This window comes from Poecilia reticulata, linkage group LG1 (assembly GCF_000633615.1).
Source record: "Poecilia reticulata strain Guanapo linkage group LG1, Guppy_female_1.0+MT, whole genome shotgun sequence".
Lineage (NCBI taxonomy): Eukaryota > Metazoa > Chordata > Actinopteri > Cyprinodontiformes > Poeciliidae > Poecilia > Poecilia reticulata.
The window spans coordinates 14,001,492-14,016,863 of record NC_024331.1 but is presented as its reverse complement, the minus strand read 5'-3'; the positions used below and the strand labels follow the sequence as shown (position 1 = coordinate 14,016,863).

The 15,372-nt window shown below is 40.6% G+C and overlaps 1 protein-coding gene across 2 annotated transcripts; it reads left to right on the top strand.

Moving 5' to 3' along the window:
• The first annotated feature begins 12,479 nt into the window (after positions 1 to 12,479).
• LOC103464508 (transcription factor jun-B-like) lies at positions 12,480 to 14,956 on the top strand. Of its 2 annotated transcripts, XM_008408671.2 has the most exons (2): positions 12,480 to 12,917; positions 13,179 to 14,956. In XM_008408671.2, exon 2 carries the CDS (start codon positions 13,217 to 13,219, stop codon positions 14,105 to 14,107), a length of 891 nt encoding a protein of 296 aa, XP_008406893.1. In that variant the 5' UTR covers positions 12,480 to 12,917; positions 13,179 to 13,216; the 3' UTR covers positions 14,108 to 14,956. The 2 variants fall into 2 exon arrangements, with proteins under 2 accessions (XP_008406893.1, XP_008406882.1); XM_008408660.2 differs by having other exon boundaries at positions 12,480 to 14,956.
• The last annotated feature ends 416 nt before the right edge of the window (positions 14,957 to 15,372 follow it).

Below are 15,372 nucleotides of genomic sequence, written 5' to 3'. Positions count from 1 at the left end.
TCACCCAACGTGCACGTCTCCCTCGAGGCGACGAAGGCGGCCGTATCGCAGCATCCACTTCTCTGCATGTCTACAGCCTTTTATTTCCAGGAAGCTTTGGAGAGAAGAAAAGTGCTGAGTCTCGGTGTTCACCAGTGACAGTGAGAGCGTCGGGTTGCGCCTCGTGTGCCCACACACAGTTTCACCAGACTTGCACCACCACTGATCTCCCCAGTAACCACACAATTAGAAAAACTGTCCTTTCCCTGTAACTGCTCTGCGCGTCTTGGTAAACATTTCCCATAAAGTACACACTGTGCCGCAGCAGCGAAGCAAGAGGCAACACGCGTGGCTTCGGTGCAAGTCAAAGTGATTTTGTTTTTCTTTTTTTTTTTTTAGGAGGGTTAAAGTGGAAACAGTTGAAGCAGCGCAAGGTTTGTATTGATTTGTGACCTTGATAGGCGAACTCAAATAAGAAAGTAGAATATGTTGTGGCTGGCACAACCACAGCAAAGACACATATAGAGCCCGTGCTATAGGTTTAGGGCTTTATATGTCCATTATGTGTTACAGTTGTTATATAGTTATTACATTGGTGGGTGTACTTCCTGTGTAAATCTTCTTGATTATCAGGGCCTCAGAGGAACATTAAAGGTAACACAGCAAACATGTGAGAAGTTGTTCCAGTCCAATGAAACCGAATAATCACAAGTTAAACCCCTTGACCTACATTCAAAGTTTTATGTTTGGCTAACAAAAAAAAAAAAAAAAGTGACTGCACCTCATCCTGAACACAGAATCCCCCATGGTGAGGCACAGTGGTGGCAGGATCATGCTGTTGGAACGCTAACCTTCAGCAGCGACAGGGAAGTTAGCCGCTGGCCGTTTCGTATTTCAGATCTTTTGGACCCAGTTTCTTCGGGTGCTACATGAGCCTGACTGCAGCTGGATGCTTTTTGTACCGACCAAAGGTAAATCCCCACCCACCTGCAGGATGTTTTGTACCCACTCCCACTAGTGATGAGTTGGAGGAGTTTTCTATTACAGAGTATAGACAAAGGATGAATAGTTACTCAAACTACTCTACCTGTAAGACACATTAACATCCAATCTGACGGAAAATCACGTGGGATGATCTGGAATCTGTTTTGGAACAATTTGATGGGAATATCCTGAGTGAGACACAGTGGAAAAGTGAAACACATGCACTTGTATTTACCTGTGGTTGGAGCTCAGAAGTATATATTTAAAAAAAAGAAATGTTTGAGCAACAACTGTAGCTTTGAGTTCACTGCTGGACCCTCCTGTGATTTTGCTGGAGGGATTTCCGGTAAGAGAGGGATCCTCAAGCCAGTAGAAATCTGAAGAGTTGGACTGAAGTGGTGACTTGGCTTTTAGTAGTTATGTTACACCTATAAGTCAAATAATTTAATTTGATCAGGGTCATGATCTGCAGACATTCTGAGACTCACCTGTCTCTCATAGAAAAAAAAATCTAATGGTTTTCACAAAAAGAACGAAATTCAACTGGATGTGAGATTATGGATGAGTTTTCCTGGTGTGTCTTTATTATTTTTGGAAATCTCTGTGTGTGTGATTGTTTTGAGTCTGCCGTCTTGTTTTCCTGTCTTTGCTTCGGTCCAGTAATACTTGGTGTTGAGCTGATTCTCTCATTGCTTTGGTCCCACCTGTTTGGGATTAGTCATCTCTCTGTTTGCTTTCTCCCTGCTTTCAGCTGTTGGTTTTTACAGATTGTACTTATACCACTTTGCCACATGGCCAAGCTGATTCTAATTTCCTCATGAATCTGGTTTGGAGCCTTTTGTTTAGTCCAATAGTGACTTGGTGCCTGCAGTTCACCAACTTAGAGTTGAGTTTCTACTGGTTTGATATCCATGTTAAGTAGTTCTGCTGAACATTATGAAATCCAGTCTAAAATATAACCAGAAAGTAATTTTGGACACTGCGAGCAAAAATAGTCTGAATCTAACTTTTGGATTTTTTTTTCTGAAATCAGATAAAATCAGTCTGTACTGAAGAAATACCATTTTTTCCCCACAAAAATGGGAAAAATTTATTTCATATCAGTATGTAATTGTGTAGGAGAGAAATATAGCACAATAGAACTGATAATCATTTAATATAAAACTTGATTTTAAAACTACAAATGAACTTTTTCAAAAAAAAGTTTTATATTTATTATTTTAGCTTTTCGGTTTAGTTTTTCCATGCCTGATTTGTCTCTTATGGTCCAAATTTGATCTGAGGTAAAACAATTATTTTTAGCTTTGTCTTAGTATTGACAACCTAAACTATGGAGGGAGATTAAGGCCACTGAAACAAAACATTCTGAGAAAGTGGCCCTGATCCTCTTCCGTACTCTTCCGTAACCTCAACAGACCAAAAATGGACAAAGGAAAGGAAGTGACACATTCTGTCCAGAGGAACCCAAAGTTCAAACTAATTACAAGAGGCTACTTCCTGTTGCAGGAGCCAGTTTCCTTCAAGATAAATCACAACAGTATGTAAGGATGTAACCATTGACTAAGGAAAACTTTTTTTTTCTCCATTCAACGGTTGAATTATAAAAGCTGCTTGTATAAAAACAATGGAGTTATGACCAGTCTCACAGCACACAAACAAACAAACTCCTGGTTTTGATATCTGAGTATGAAAACTCCACACTCGGCTTTACCAACTCTGCCTAAAACCTTTGACCCTTTCTTAAGTTTTTGCCAAATTTCTACTACTTGTATATTTTTTGCTCTTCTGTTTAACACCTGCTCTGACAAGTAAGCATCACATTTTTAGTTTTAAGCTGCTTGTTTTCCAGCACTTTCATCACACTTTAACTTTTTAAATTTTTTTTATTATTGTTTAGGCTCCTCACCGCAGTGCTGCGAATTGGAAATTGTTTTTTGTTTTGCACGCAGCCTTCCATGCCCTCTGCAAAACCAAAGAGCATTGAGATAAGGAACCTCCCACCTTGAATACTCTGAAAGCGCTGCTGGCTGCCGTGAAAAATACGCAGAATTTGTGTTCATTAGCTCCAGTGCAAAGATTTTCACAAATACTCCAATGTTTTCGGATTACATGCTTCTCACGAGTGGTGAAAACACAAAAGATGAACTAATGAACTGTGACTGAGACCAATTTAAGTTTACAGATGAATATGATCTGATATATATTATTGTTGGACAGACGTGTTTTTTTGTATTATTTGGAAAGTGTGTGTGTGCCTGTGTGTGCCTGTGTGTGCCTGTGTGTGCGTGTGTGTGTGTGGTTCCCTTATGCATTGTACAAGTGTTTGAATACTGTATTTCAGGTTTCCTGCAGTAAAAACAAATAAACTTCTTCCTCACCATCTCTATTCTTTAATTGTGTTATTTAGGTTTGAAATCCCTGTCAAGGTAACCCAAGTTTCCTTTTTTTTTTTTTTTTACTTCTATTTTCTATATCAGGAACATATCTAACAATAACTCTCGCCTCTTTACACTGAAAGATAAACATAGCTACCGTTTCTCATTCAAATTACCTGCTGGGAAATTGTGTAGGCTGAAGTGAGGCTGTAACCTCAAACCAATACCACAGCTTCTCATCTAACATTTCAGGAGTAAACAAGCCAAGTCATTTACCAGCTACTGTGATTAATGTTACAATTTGAGCTCATGTGAATGGGGCTCACTTTCTCACAGCTCCAGCACATAAACGTCTGATTCGTGGGGTTTATTTATTTTTTTATGTATTTTTTTCGGAAACGTTGGAATGTGTGGAGGAATTTTACAGACATGCCAAGCAGGAAGAATAGATGCCGGGGAAACAAAATTGCGTTTAGTAAAATCCACCGTGGCATCCATACATGCTTTGCTGTAATCCTGATGAATAATAATGAAAACGATCAGCTTTAAAAGTAGACATGCTCAAGAACGAGTTGTTACAAATGCAGTGGTTTTGTCTTTCTTGCTCTGTGGATGCCCTTTGTGTCACGAAACACTTTTTTGCTTTATTTGAGCCAAAACCCTCTGCTAAGAAATGTCCATTCAGTGTGCTGTTTTTGTTGCCAGTAATACAAAAAAACAAACAAAAAACTGCTAATTTTTCCACAGATGTCTCATGTTATCAGGAAGATGTCTTTCAGGTCAGAAAGTTACTTAAAAATTCAGTTTTTATAAATGTATAAATAAAGATTTTTTTATTTTAATTATGCTGGATGGGGAAACAGAAATTCTTATTTTTAAGTTGGCTTTAATTTAGTTTCAAACACAACATGGTGTAAATCTCAAATTAAAAGCGTTTAAAGAGTTTATTTCCTAACTTGATGAGAATCGATTTGAGAATTGACGAGGAACTGAATCAACGTGGTATTGATAACGGAATCGGCAAAATTAAATTCTTATCAATTCCCAAACCTAGAGCTTGATGAGAAAGAGTAAGAGTAAAACAAGTTACATTTATTAATAATAAACATATTACGACAGTCTGCAAACGAAAGCAGTTGCACTTTGAAATGCTCTGTCTCATGCAAACGTTTTAAAACGAAGCATTGATATGAATCAGAATGAGATTAATGAGAGTGAAGCTGTTTACCAATTATCAAAGTCTGATGTGAAACTGTTTCCCACTCTGACTAATTATTAACTCAAATCTGTGAAGAAACCAAATGTTTTTCTTAAAACGGACGCTGCTAAAAAAAAAAAAAACGCTTAAGGTAAGCCGCTGACTGTTAATAACCTCTCCGCAGGATCCCACCCCAAAACAGCCCCTTTATGTTGGTGCTTCTCAACAAGCATGTGGTCAAAACTTTATTAATATGAAAATAAAGTAGGGACTACTTCTTTGATAGCATTGCTATTTTTAAAGAGGTAGATCTGGCTGTAAAACAGCACGAAATATTATTTACAACAGTCAAATCGGACTAATTTATTAGCTAGCCTTCATGTGCCGCTGTGCGCTCGGTGGGGAATGGGTTTACAGACCTGACTGTACACACTTTGATCCATCTGTTGTGTGATTCCTGAAACTTCTCAAGCCTGCTGTTGCCACACTGACACCACAGCTGGCCCATTAGAGCAACTGAGTAAGGGAAATGAAAATGCGGTGTGCCCACATCCTCCACACCCTGGCCTTCTGCCATCTTACATTCACTTCTCCTATTTTCACACAAAGAGGAACTCTTGGCCAGTGTCGGACTCAGGACTCTAACGTCCTCAGCTCAGGGGCCGGAGCCGCTCCGCTCCCTGGTTCTGACTACCGGAACCAACATGAACCCGGATGTAATCTCTGACCGGAGGAGAGACGTGACAGAGGATAAGCTTGATTCATTTTATGTAACGTTTGGTCTCGAAATGACTTTCCCAAAATCTGAAACTACTTTATTTTTTTTTTGACATTCTCTTTTAGCTTTTAGATCCTCAGTGACCATTAAGGTAAAAGTTATTCTTCCCATTTTGTCAGAAGAGGTTAATGTTAATAGAAAGTACATTTTTGCATAAGGTTAGGTGTTACGTAAGTAGATCAAATTAACTTTTTTGTACAAAAACGTGAATGTGCAGAGTTCAAGTAACTTTCCCAACCATCGACAGCGACGGTCTCACATCGGCTGTATCGTTTGCAAACCGACACCACATTGTTTAAATAAAGTGGAAAAGTCCACGAAAGAAATTGTGACAGGCAGCAAAGTGCAAAAACCTCCAATGAGTCATGAAAAGAGTGTCAAAAACATCTGATGATCCCTGTGGGTAGACTGATCAGGCTCTAGGCTTGAGCTGAAGGATGTGGCTTAAGTTCATTTCACTCACAGTGGGAAGAATGGATCATAGTAAATCCTGAAAGCAAATATTACACTGTAGAAAAAAAAAGCAAAAAAAAAAAAGCAGAAGATAAAAACACAACGGTTCCTGGAGCAGACTCTCCATGGCAGCCAGAACAAGAACTGACACACCTAGATCATAAAAAACACAAGCTTCAGGTTGTCACCCAGTATAATAAGGGTCTTATTGTTCAAAAGAATTGCTATATAAATCTTTGCTTGTTTTGTTTAAGGTGAAAAGATGGGTTAGCATAAACTAATCGGTGTGTCAAAATAGGATAAACATTTTCCTTTTTCGTCTCATTTCAAGACTCGAATGTGTCTGTGGGTTACATGCAGCGCAGTGACCTGAAATGAAAATAATACATGGGTTTGAAAATTAGTAATTAAAAAAAAACTGAAATGTGAAGATGGCCTTTGTATTTCAGCTCCCCTGAGTCAATACTTTAATACCTTTCACTGCAATTACAGCAGAAAGCCTTGTGGAGAGCGTTTCAAATCTAAAGCAACGAAGCTCCAGCTCGCTCATCAACTTTTAAATTTTGCTTGGATAATCTTTAAGATTTATTTCTGGACTTTGACTGGGCCAATCTAAGACTTTAATTGGCATCAATCTAAACCATTCCATGGTTTTTACTCTGTATCCTTTACAGCTTCTGACTGACTGGTTTTCTCCCAGTATCGATCAGTATTTAGCTCCATCTATCTTCCGGTCAACTCTGAAATAAACCCCCACAGCATGATGCTGCCACCCCCGTTTCCAGATGGGGTTTCCAGGTGATGTGTAGCATTACTATTTTTTTTATTTTCCTGAAGGCATTCTTCTTTTTTAGTGTCCCAGAACATAGGTACAGTGAAGCTATGCATTATTTTTTAATTATCTACCACAATAATCAAATACATTATTGAGGTTTTAGTCTGTAACTAAAGGAGAAAATACTTTTACCATAAATATCTTTAAATCTGAAGCCCCGACAGCTTTGCTTACTCCATTAGACGTACTTTATTTATGTTAGCAATTACTGACCGCTGTTGGTCTAAGAGTCAAACAGGAAATCAGCGTCAGAGACTTCTGAGCTGCAGAAGTTTAAGGATTTCTTCTGATGAACCCATCCCATGTTCATCAATGGGATTTTGCATCAAACCTATGCAATGATTATCAAACAATCCGGCAGATGTTTCATGTTCCCGAGATAACTCTGCGCGCTGGCTTACATAAGCTTTCAATTAGCGCCAGCGCCATCATCGTTTTGTCCTTCACTCAAAACAAAGCGGCTGACAAAACAGCCGGCCCTACTAACAAATTAAATGAGCATGTAAAATCAGATAAGCTTTAATTGCCCCACTTCCCACTGCTTTTTTTTTTTCTTTTTTTAAATTCTTATTACAGAATGGCATGGAGATAAAGCATCTGTGTGGATGGAGGGGAAGTGGGAAGGACAGCTCCATATGCGTTACGTCAGCCCGAGGGGACAGCTTGGTCCAACTGTCTTTTCCTGCCACGCTCATTTGGCCTCAGCAGTCATCATGTCTTGTGCTAAAGGTCTCTCGTCGCTACGAGGCTGCTTGGCACTATCTGCAAGCTACAGACGGCGAACGCACTGATTAAAAGATGTCTTCATTAAAACGATTAGATGCACAAGGCGGCTCAATTCCCACAGGCGTCCTGCTGACGACGAAGGGGTGGAAGCAGGAGGAGAAAGGGACTGATGGGAACACGAGGTTCTCCCCACGTTCTAAAGGTTGCTTCTTATTTAATCGACGCAGTCTTAAAGGACTTTAACGGTGTTTGGGCTTGCATGAGGCGATGAGCTGTTCTCTCCTTCAGGGAACGGCCATCTTCACCCAAACGAGCGTCTCCTCTACCTGACTCACCCACAACTACAGGCCACTTTCAGGTCATCGAGCTTCCAGTGTGGAAGACCTTGCCAAAGACACAGGAGAGACATTACTTCTGGTTCATTTAACGAAGTCGACAAGTGTTTTAGAAGGGGAGGAGAGAGTTAACGTCGGCCCAAATGAACATCGGCAGCTCTGAGGCGTTCTCTGGTTTTGTCCTTTTCTGCTCAAAGTTTTGCAAAGAAGGTGACAGGAGAACGCAGCATCCTTAGTATCCTTGACTTTTTTGTTGTTGTTGTCACAACTGTTTCTTTTCCCCCCAAACTGAATACGAAATGCAGATTTCAAATAATGATTTAAGATCTACCTGAACCTAGTCAGTGGCTGTGCCATCTTTGGTGGCATCATCTGCCATCAAGCCTCTGCAGTGACTGGAAACCAGTTTTTTGAGTCATCATGGAGGAATTTGACCCACTTTTCTTTGCAGAATTGGTTTATTTTCACCACAGGGAAGGCTTCTCAGCATGAATAGACAGTTTTAGGTCCAGACCTTATCTAGGCCACTATAACCTCCATTTTTTTCCTTTAACTCACCTTGCTGGTGTGCTTCGGAAGATCACCGCTTTCTTGCATAATGCAAGTAACCCAATTTTTCTCTGTCCAATCCACAGATTATATTTCTAAAATAAACAAAATTACTACTTGAAAACACTCAGCTTATCTATTTGTGCTAACAAAATGTTGTTTGCATTTTAAAATATTAAAGTTTGAAAGGCGGGGAAATACTTTTTCACAGGACCACTTCTTTGGAAGTCAAGCTGTAGTAGTGGGAAATGTTTCACAATTAGACATTTTGACCTTGGCTTCACGCATCCTGTCAGAAACAAGCTGCAGAAAAGTTGCTTGTAGTTATCTCTTGATGATTCAGAAATTTCTTAGTAAGAAAAAATTAATAATAATAATAATTGAAAGTGTGACTCATGATTAAACCAATGCTGATTTGGAGCTCACATTACAGGTTTTCTATTCTTTAAATGATGCATCCGTGTAGCAGAAAAGTGATAAAAACAGTTAATTTCCTCCGCGGTGCAGCTTCAGGCACCTGCCTCGCTTGACTCACCTGGCTTCAGTCTCTCCTTCAGGCTCGGCCAGAGGCCTTTCTGTCCCACCACTACATGCTAATGGCCATTAAAGAACACAAAAAGTGTCTTTATAAGACTGAGCCGCAGGCACTGTCGGCTCCACTGCGGCTGATTGCACCTACACACTCCTTTGCTACTTTCATGGGGGTTTTTTTCTCCTCCTCTCTTTCTGCTGCTGCTTTGCCGTGGTCTTATCTGTCAATGTGAATCATAGCCGCGTTCAAAGAAAGTGACAGAATTGCTTGTATGAGGTGCTCGCACTCTGCTTCTCTGAATTTTTTGCCCATAGCCGTATGTAATTATACTCATGTGAACAAAGATAAAAAAAAAAAAACGGTTTACAGCTGCAGCGCCGATTAGGATCTCAGATAAGAAGTCACGTTTATTCAAATGTTTCATTACTGGATCATTAAAGGACAAAAAAATAAATAAAAAAATCATAATTAACGCGATGAGACATTCCTCAAAATGATCATGACTTTTATGACCTTTACAGATGAGGTCACGCTGAAACTGGAACTGACCAGTGACTTCAGTCCATTTCCCTTAAACGACTTCTGTTTTTCTGTTTCCCCTGGTGCTTATCTTCCCTGACAGGAGAACCATCACATCTGACCGAGGTTTCAATGGGAGGAGGCTGGCCCGAGCTGACCACTGTGTGACTGCTGCCCTAACCTTAAGACTCCCGCAGGGAGGGGAAGGATGCCGAAAGCTGCGGCCAAAGTTGCATCAGACATACTTTCACAAAAAAAATAAAATAAAAGGAAGAAAAAACGGTGCCTCGCAAACATATTTATACTGCTTAAGCTTTTCATCTTTTTGCCACATTACAACCACAAACTTCAGTGTGTTTTATTAAGATATTCTGTGGCAGACCAACACAAAATAACCCATGTATTTGGAGCAGAAGGGAGAAGTGGTTTTTGCAGGTGTTGTTCATCTGCGATGACTCCGTGCTTTACGTCTTTAGTTGCCAATGAAGTTACACGTCTTCTAGGGTATGTTTCTACCAGTTTCTACACCTAGAGACAGATTTCTGCCAATTGTTCTATTCACAATGGCTCTGGCTCAAAGTTACACTCCAAGAGCTGCCACAATTTCTCAATTGGATTTACGGTCTGTACTTTGACTGGGCCGCTCTAACTCTTATTCGGCGCTCAAAGCGGGGCCCAAGGAAGGACAAATATCTTGCGGCCCTCCCGACCATAATTTGATTATGAATTAAATGAATTAGGACAAGCCCACAACTTTTGAATCAAAAATCTACCACCAAAAATGTGAGATGCAACACAGCGTGTTCGTCTTTTCCAACCTTTCTGGTTTCCTACTGTTGCCATGGTAACTAGGATCACATGTCGTCATTCACTTATACTCTAACGTACATTTTGGGGCACCCAAAATCCACTTTTTTTGGCTGTAAAACTTGTCTAAATGCAATTTTAAATTAAGACTGACCTAGATCCTGCTTTTATTGCTAAGGATAAGCAAAAAAATATATATATGTTTTTCCATTTTCTTCAATCAAAACAATGAATAAGCTAACTGGATGCTTTTCATCTAACAAGAATAATGCAACAACAACAAAACATTTTTTTTCAAGTTTTTTATTTACAATCCTGTTCCTACAAAACATCTAAATCAGATTAGTTTAACTAACTATTTGATCGTTGAGTAGGTAAAAAAAAAATTTAAATAAATCTTTTTCCTGACCTTCTAGTACTTTGAAAGATGCTTCCTGCATAAAGAAATATGTTAGAAATTTTGACACATGTGACAAAAGGTTTGTGCGCCCCTGATGTGAGCCATTCCAGTGTCCACTACTGGTTTATCCCATAAAGTCCCTTTCATGATATGTTGAAGTGTGAGGTTGGAATAGGACAAAAAGTGGAAAAAGTTAAAGTTACAGTATGAGGTTGAATATTGCTACTGAATCCAGGATATTAGATCAGTCAATAGTTATTGTGTCACCCTACTGTAGAGAGGGAGTGTAAACGATGCAAGGGCTGCATAAGAACTAATAATGACAAGGTAGCCTTAAAATGGACTCTGGAGCGTCACAAATCCAATTTTACACATAAAAATTAACGCGCTATTACTCAGCTTGTGACAAAGTGACATGCGAAGCTCCGGAGGTGTTGAACGAAATCTGATACAAGCCCAATTATGCCTCAGCGATGTCATCGCGTTATCTAACAACATTTACCTGGAATTTTTGAATTGTGGGAGGCAGATGCTTCGACGCTGCGTCAGAAGAAACATAGAGGATTGGGTATTTCTGGAGTTCATCCCATACAAGAAAATGAAAAATTTGCATTTTCGACTTCTGTTGTTCAGCATTGTGACTCATGCTGGCTCTGAGAATTTCTGTGAATTTGCATTTGGTGGCTGTACGTGCAGACAAAAACGAATCCTTTTGCACCTCTGATTAAAAGAAAGGGTTAAATAACACAAAAGATTTACAAAATTCAAGTGTAAGGATTCATTTGCAAATTGGAATTTATTTCCTGCATGAAAACGCTTATGTTTATTTCTTGACCAAGCTTATGCAAACATATCAGTTTCTGAAGCATGAGCCTGAAAAAGATTTGCAGCAGCAACTGTAATAAAAATGAAATGACCAAAAGGGGCTGAATATATTTGCTCTATAGATTTGGATGTTTTTTCTTTGTTGTACGTCTTTTTCCTTCTACTTTGCAAATTTCTGCTATGGTATGTAACTTTATTTATTACATCAAATCCAAGCAAAAATAAACTGAAGTTTGAAGTTGGGAATCTAAAGGAGATAATGAATTATGCATGCTTTTACATGGCACTGCATGCCTTGTAGTTGTGCTTTGTTACCTTAAAAATATAGCTTAAGGTTACAGAACTTCTCTGAAAAACCTGCGCGGTGACACTTAAGGGAATTTCGCAGTGATTATCACACAACAAGACACTTCCGACATAAATAAACACAGCATAGACGAGAACAAGTTTGTTTTGATGGAGCACTTCTTTCATATTTGGGTCCAAACTTAAGCTATCACCATCTGTCTGAAACGGCAATAAGGGCTCATTCGAGTTTTGAGAATAGAGCTGGAGCAAGAAATGCAGTCAAATCTATACAGCCTTACAAATTTGACATGAATGCTTGAAAAATTGGAAAGTTAAGGGAGTGTGAGTGTGTGGCCCTCTGGGCACTGAATCAGAGGTCATTACCATACAGGCAAGACAAAATGTCTTTCGATCGAACAGGTGTTCAGTTCAGTTAAGACGTCTTCCGTCACAAATACCTAAGCAGCTGTGTCATGTGTTCACTCATCCAGGAATGCCTCAAGCTACAATAAAGAAAAAACATAAATTTACAAGACACAACCAGATTTCCTCTTGGGTTTTTTTTTTTTTTTTTTTTTTAACTAGGTAGCCAAAACTCAATAAAACAGGGGATTTTTAAATACTCTGTCATATACCAAGTCGTTGCCAGATACTTTTGGGCATGTTTGACGCGAACCCAGCTTCTCCTCGTCCTCTGGCTGGACGAGAGCAGAATTACATCTCCTCCTCCTCCTACTCCTCCTCCTCCCACAGCGATGTCATGGAGCTGGAAGCGGGCCAGGATGGGATTGGCTTCCTGCTCCAGGCAGGGAGGAACTGGTGCTCCAGGATACCCAAATATGGAGCGGCCCGTATCAGTTTGGATCTCATGACTCAGCGCCAGACTATATATCCATGGACTGGAGAAAAACCGGTTGCTTTAGAACAGCTGATCACTTAATGATACATCAGGCTCCCTCGCTGACTTTTATTTTTTTATTTTAAATTTTGATGCTTTCTAAATCACTTTTTTTTCCCCTTTCTTTCTTTAAATACATAAATGTGGATTTAACTTAAGAGTCGTCTTGTTTACCTGCACCGAGTTTCCCCTTGTCTTGTTTATGGCTCTTGGATTACTGGCAACAACGTCAATGTCAATCTCACGGCGGTAGGCGGGACCTCTAACGCAGCAGCCAATCAGCGGGCTCCTCTTGAGACGCGCTTTAAAAGCAGAGGAGCGCCTCGGCCGCTGCCAGTAATAAGGAAACTGAGGACAAGTTAGGACTTACAGAGAGAAGAAGAGGAATGAAAACATCTGAATAAATCTCTGGACTCCGCTTTGAATCCATCTAAAGGTACAAACCGACGACTTGGTACAGTACAGTTCCCATGTTTTGGAAGTTTTGCTGTTTTTCGTAGCATTAATAAATACAGCGGGACTTTGCGCTGGATATTGGCACATTTGGGACACAGCAGCATCGTTTGCAGCGCACTCTTGTATTTGACTGTCGTTTTTTTTTTTTTTTTTTTTTAAAGAAAAAAAAAACACAATATGTCCACAATAATGGAACAGCCTTTTTATGACGACTCGTTTCTCTCTGCTTATGGCCATCCAGGCGCTGCCCTGCCAGACTACAAGCTGCTAAAGCAGAATATGAACTTGAACTTCTCCGATTCATATCGGAACTCGAGCTTCAAGACACAGCACCTGCGCGCAGACAGTGATTTCTACCCGGCGGGCACCGCGGACGTGGGCTCGCTGAAGCTCGCTTCGCCTGAACTCGAGCGGCTCATCATCCAGAGCAGCAACGGGGTCATCACTACGCCGACCCCCGCACAGTACCTCTACAACCGCGGCATCACAGAGGACCAGGAGGTGTTCGCAGAAGGCTTCGTCAAAGCCCTGGACGATCTGCACAAGATGAACCAGATGGCGCCTCCTAACGTCTCCATCGGCACCGGCGGGATCGCGTGTCCGCCTCCGGGCGCCGTGTTCGCCCACTCTATGCAGACGGAACCGCTGGAGTACACGACCCTGAGCAGCTGCACCACGAACCCCAGCCTGACCTCCACGGCCAGCTACCCGTCCACAACCATCAGCTACCTGCCGCACCACCAGTACCACCAGCATCCCCAGGCCGTGGCGCACGGGTCGCACCACTTCCAGCACTCTCTGGCTGGAGCTGGCGTCCACTCGCAGCGCTTCGGGGGTTTGAAGGAGGAGCCCCAGACAGTCCCCGACATGCAGAGCAGCGACAACAGCTCCCCGCCGATGTCCCCCATCGACCTGGAGAACCAGGAGCGGATCAAGGCGGAGCGCAAGCGGCTGAGGAATCGGCTGGCAGCTTCCAAGTGTCGGAGGCGCAAACTGGAGCGCATCGCCCGGTTGGAGGACAAGGTGAAGGTGTTGAAAACGGACAACGCCGGACTGTCGAACACGGCCTCCCTGCTGCGGGAGCAGGTGGCCCAGCTCAAACAGAAAGTCATGACTCATGTGAGCAGTGGCTGCCAGCTCATGTTAGCGCCGAAAGTGAAGTCTTACTGAAGAAATTATGCACTTTTTAATGAACACTGGACAAAAACTGCACTGAAAAACATAAGACTTTATACGCTGAGTGGATGAGAACTGAAACGTCTGTGGCTTTAAAAAAATAAATAAATAAAAAAATAAAAAGCCAGACAAGAAATCCTACAATCAGCCTACAAGAAACACTTAGGGACATTTTTGAATACGTTTTTAAAAGTGTCGTCTTGGCTTTCCCTGTTTACATTTTTTTTTTTTGTTCGCCCCTTTGTGATGCTTTTTAAGTGTATAAGTTATTTGTATTTCTTTCTTTTTTTTGTACCTGTACGATAATATTTAAGTAAAAGAAAACGTAATTAAAATACCATGCTGCTTATAAATGTCTGTTCTTTGAAAAAAACACGGTCGTATTTCTCGTAAATATAACCACACTTGTTGTCACTGATCAGAAGTTTACACCAGAAGTTGCCAAAACGTCCCAGCGTAGGACTTTTCCCCCCCTCCCCTCCTTACTGACGTACGTGCGTAAACCCATATACGGCAACTGTTGCGTGCGGACGTCATATCACGACAAGGTTTCCGGGAACTCCCTCCTACATTGCCAGTCAGAGGCTGCGCTCTCCCCTTCACACCACAGCGAGAGAGAGGTTTGTCAATGAGTTTAATTCTAGAGAAGGGAGTTTCCCCCCCATTCTGCTTTTGGTTTCCCAAAACAAGCCTTGTGATCAACAGCTCAGGAAAGAGAGAGAAAAAAAAAAGTTCCATGAAAACATGTCGTAATGACGTTTAAGTTAAAAATGTAGTCGGAAAGAAAAGCTGGCGGAAAGACTTGAGATGAAAAACGTCAAATTTGAACAAAAAAAAAAGAAAGAAAAAAGTTTGAAAGCACAGGTATTAAGAAAAAGCAACTAATATGCTAATGCTAAATTCATTAAATTACTTTTTTATTCAGTTATAAAACTTGCTAGGAAAAGTTGGTGGAAATAATCAAATGAAATAAAAAGAGTCAAACTTAAGTCACCCATCTTTGGAGGGTAGGCCAATAGATTAAGTTTTCCTTTGGAATATATCAATTCATGGAGCAAATAAACACCTAAAGAATCTTGGATATATTTTCACTTAATTATTTTAAAACTTTTACAACGTAATTAGTTAAGACATGAATAAAATGAGACCAATCTTTACGAGAGCAACGACATCCTCACACCTTCTCCAAAGGTTAGATTTAACAGATAAAAAGATCCCTAAAGTACTAGTGGTACATGACTGAAATAGTTAAATGTTTA

Excerpts from the sequence above, each read along its gene's own strand:
- LOC103464508 (XM_008408660.2), top strand. The coding sequence starts at position 13,115 with ATGTCCACAATAATGGAACAGCCTTTTTATGACGACTCGTTTCTCTCT.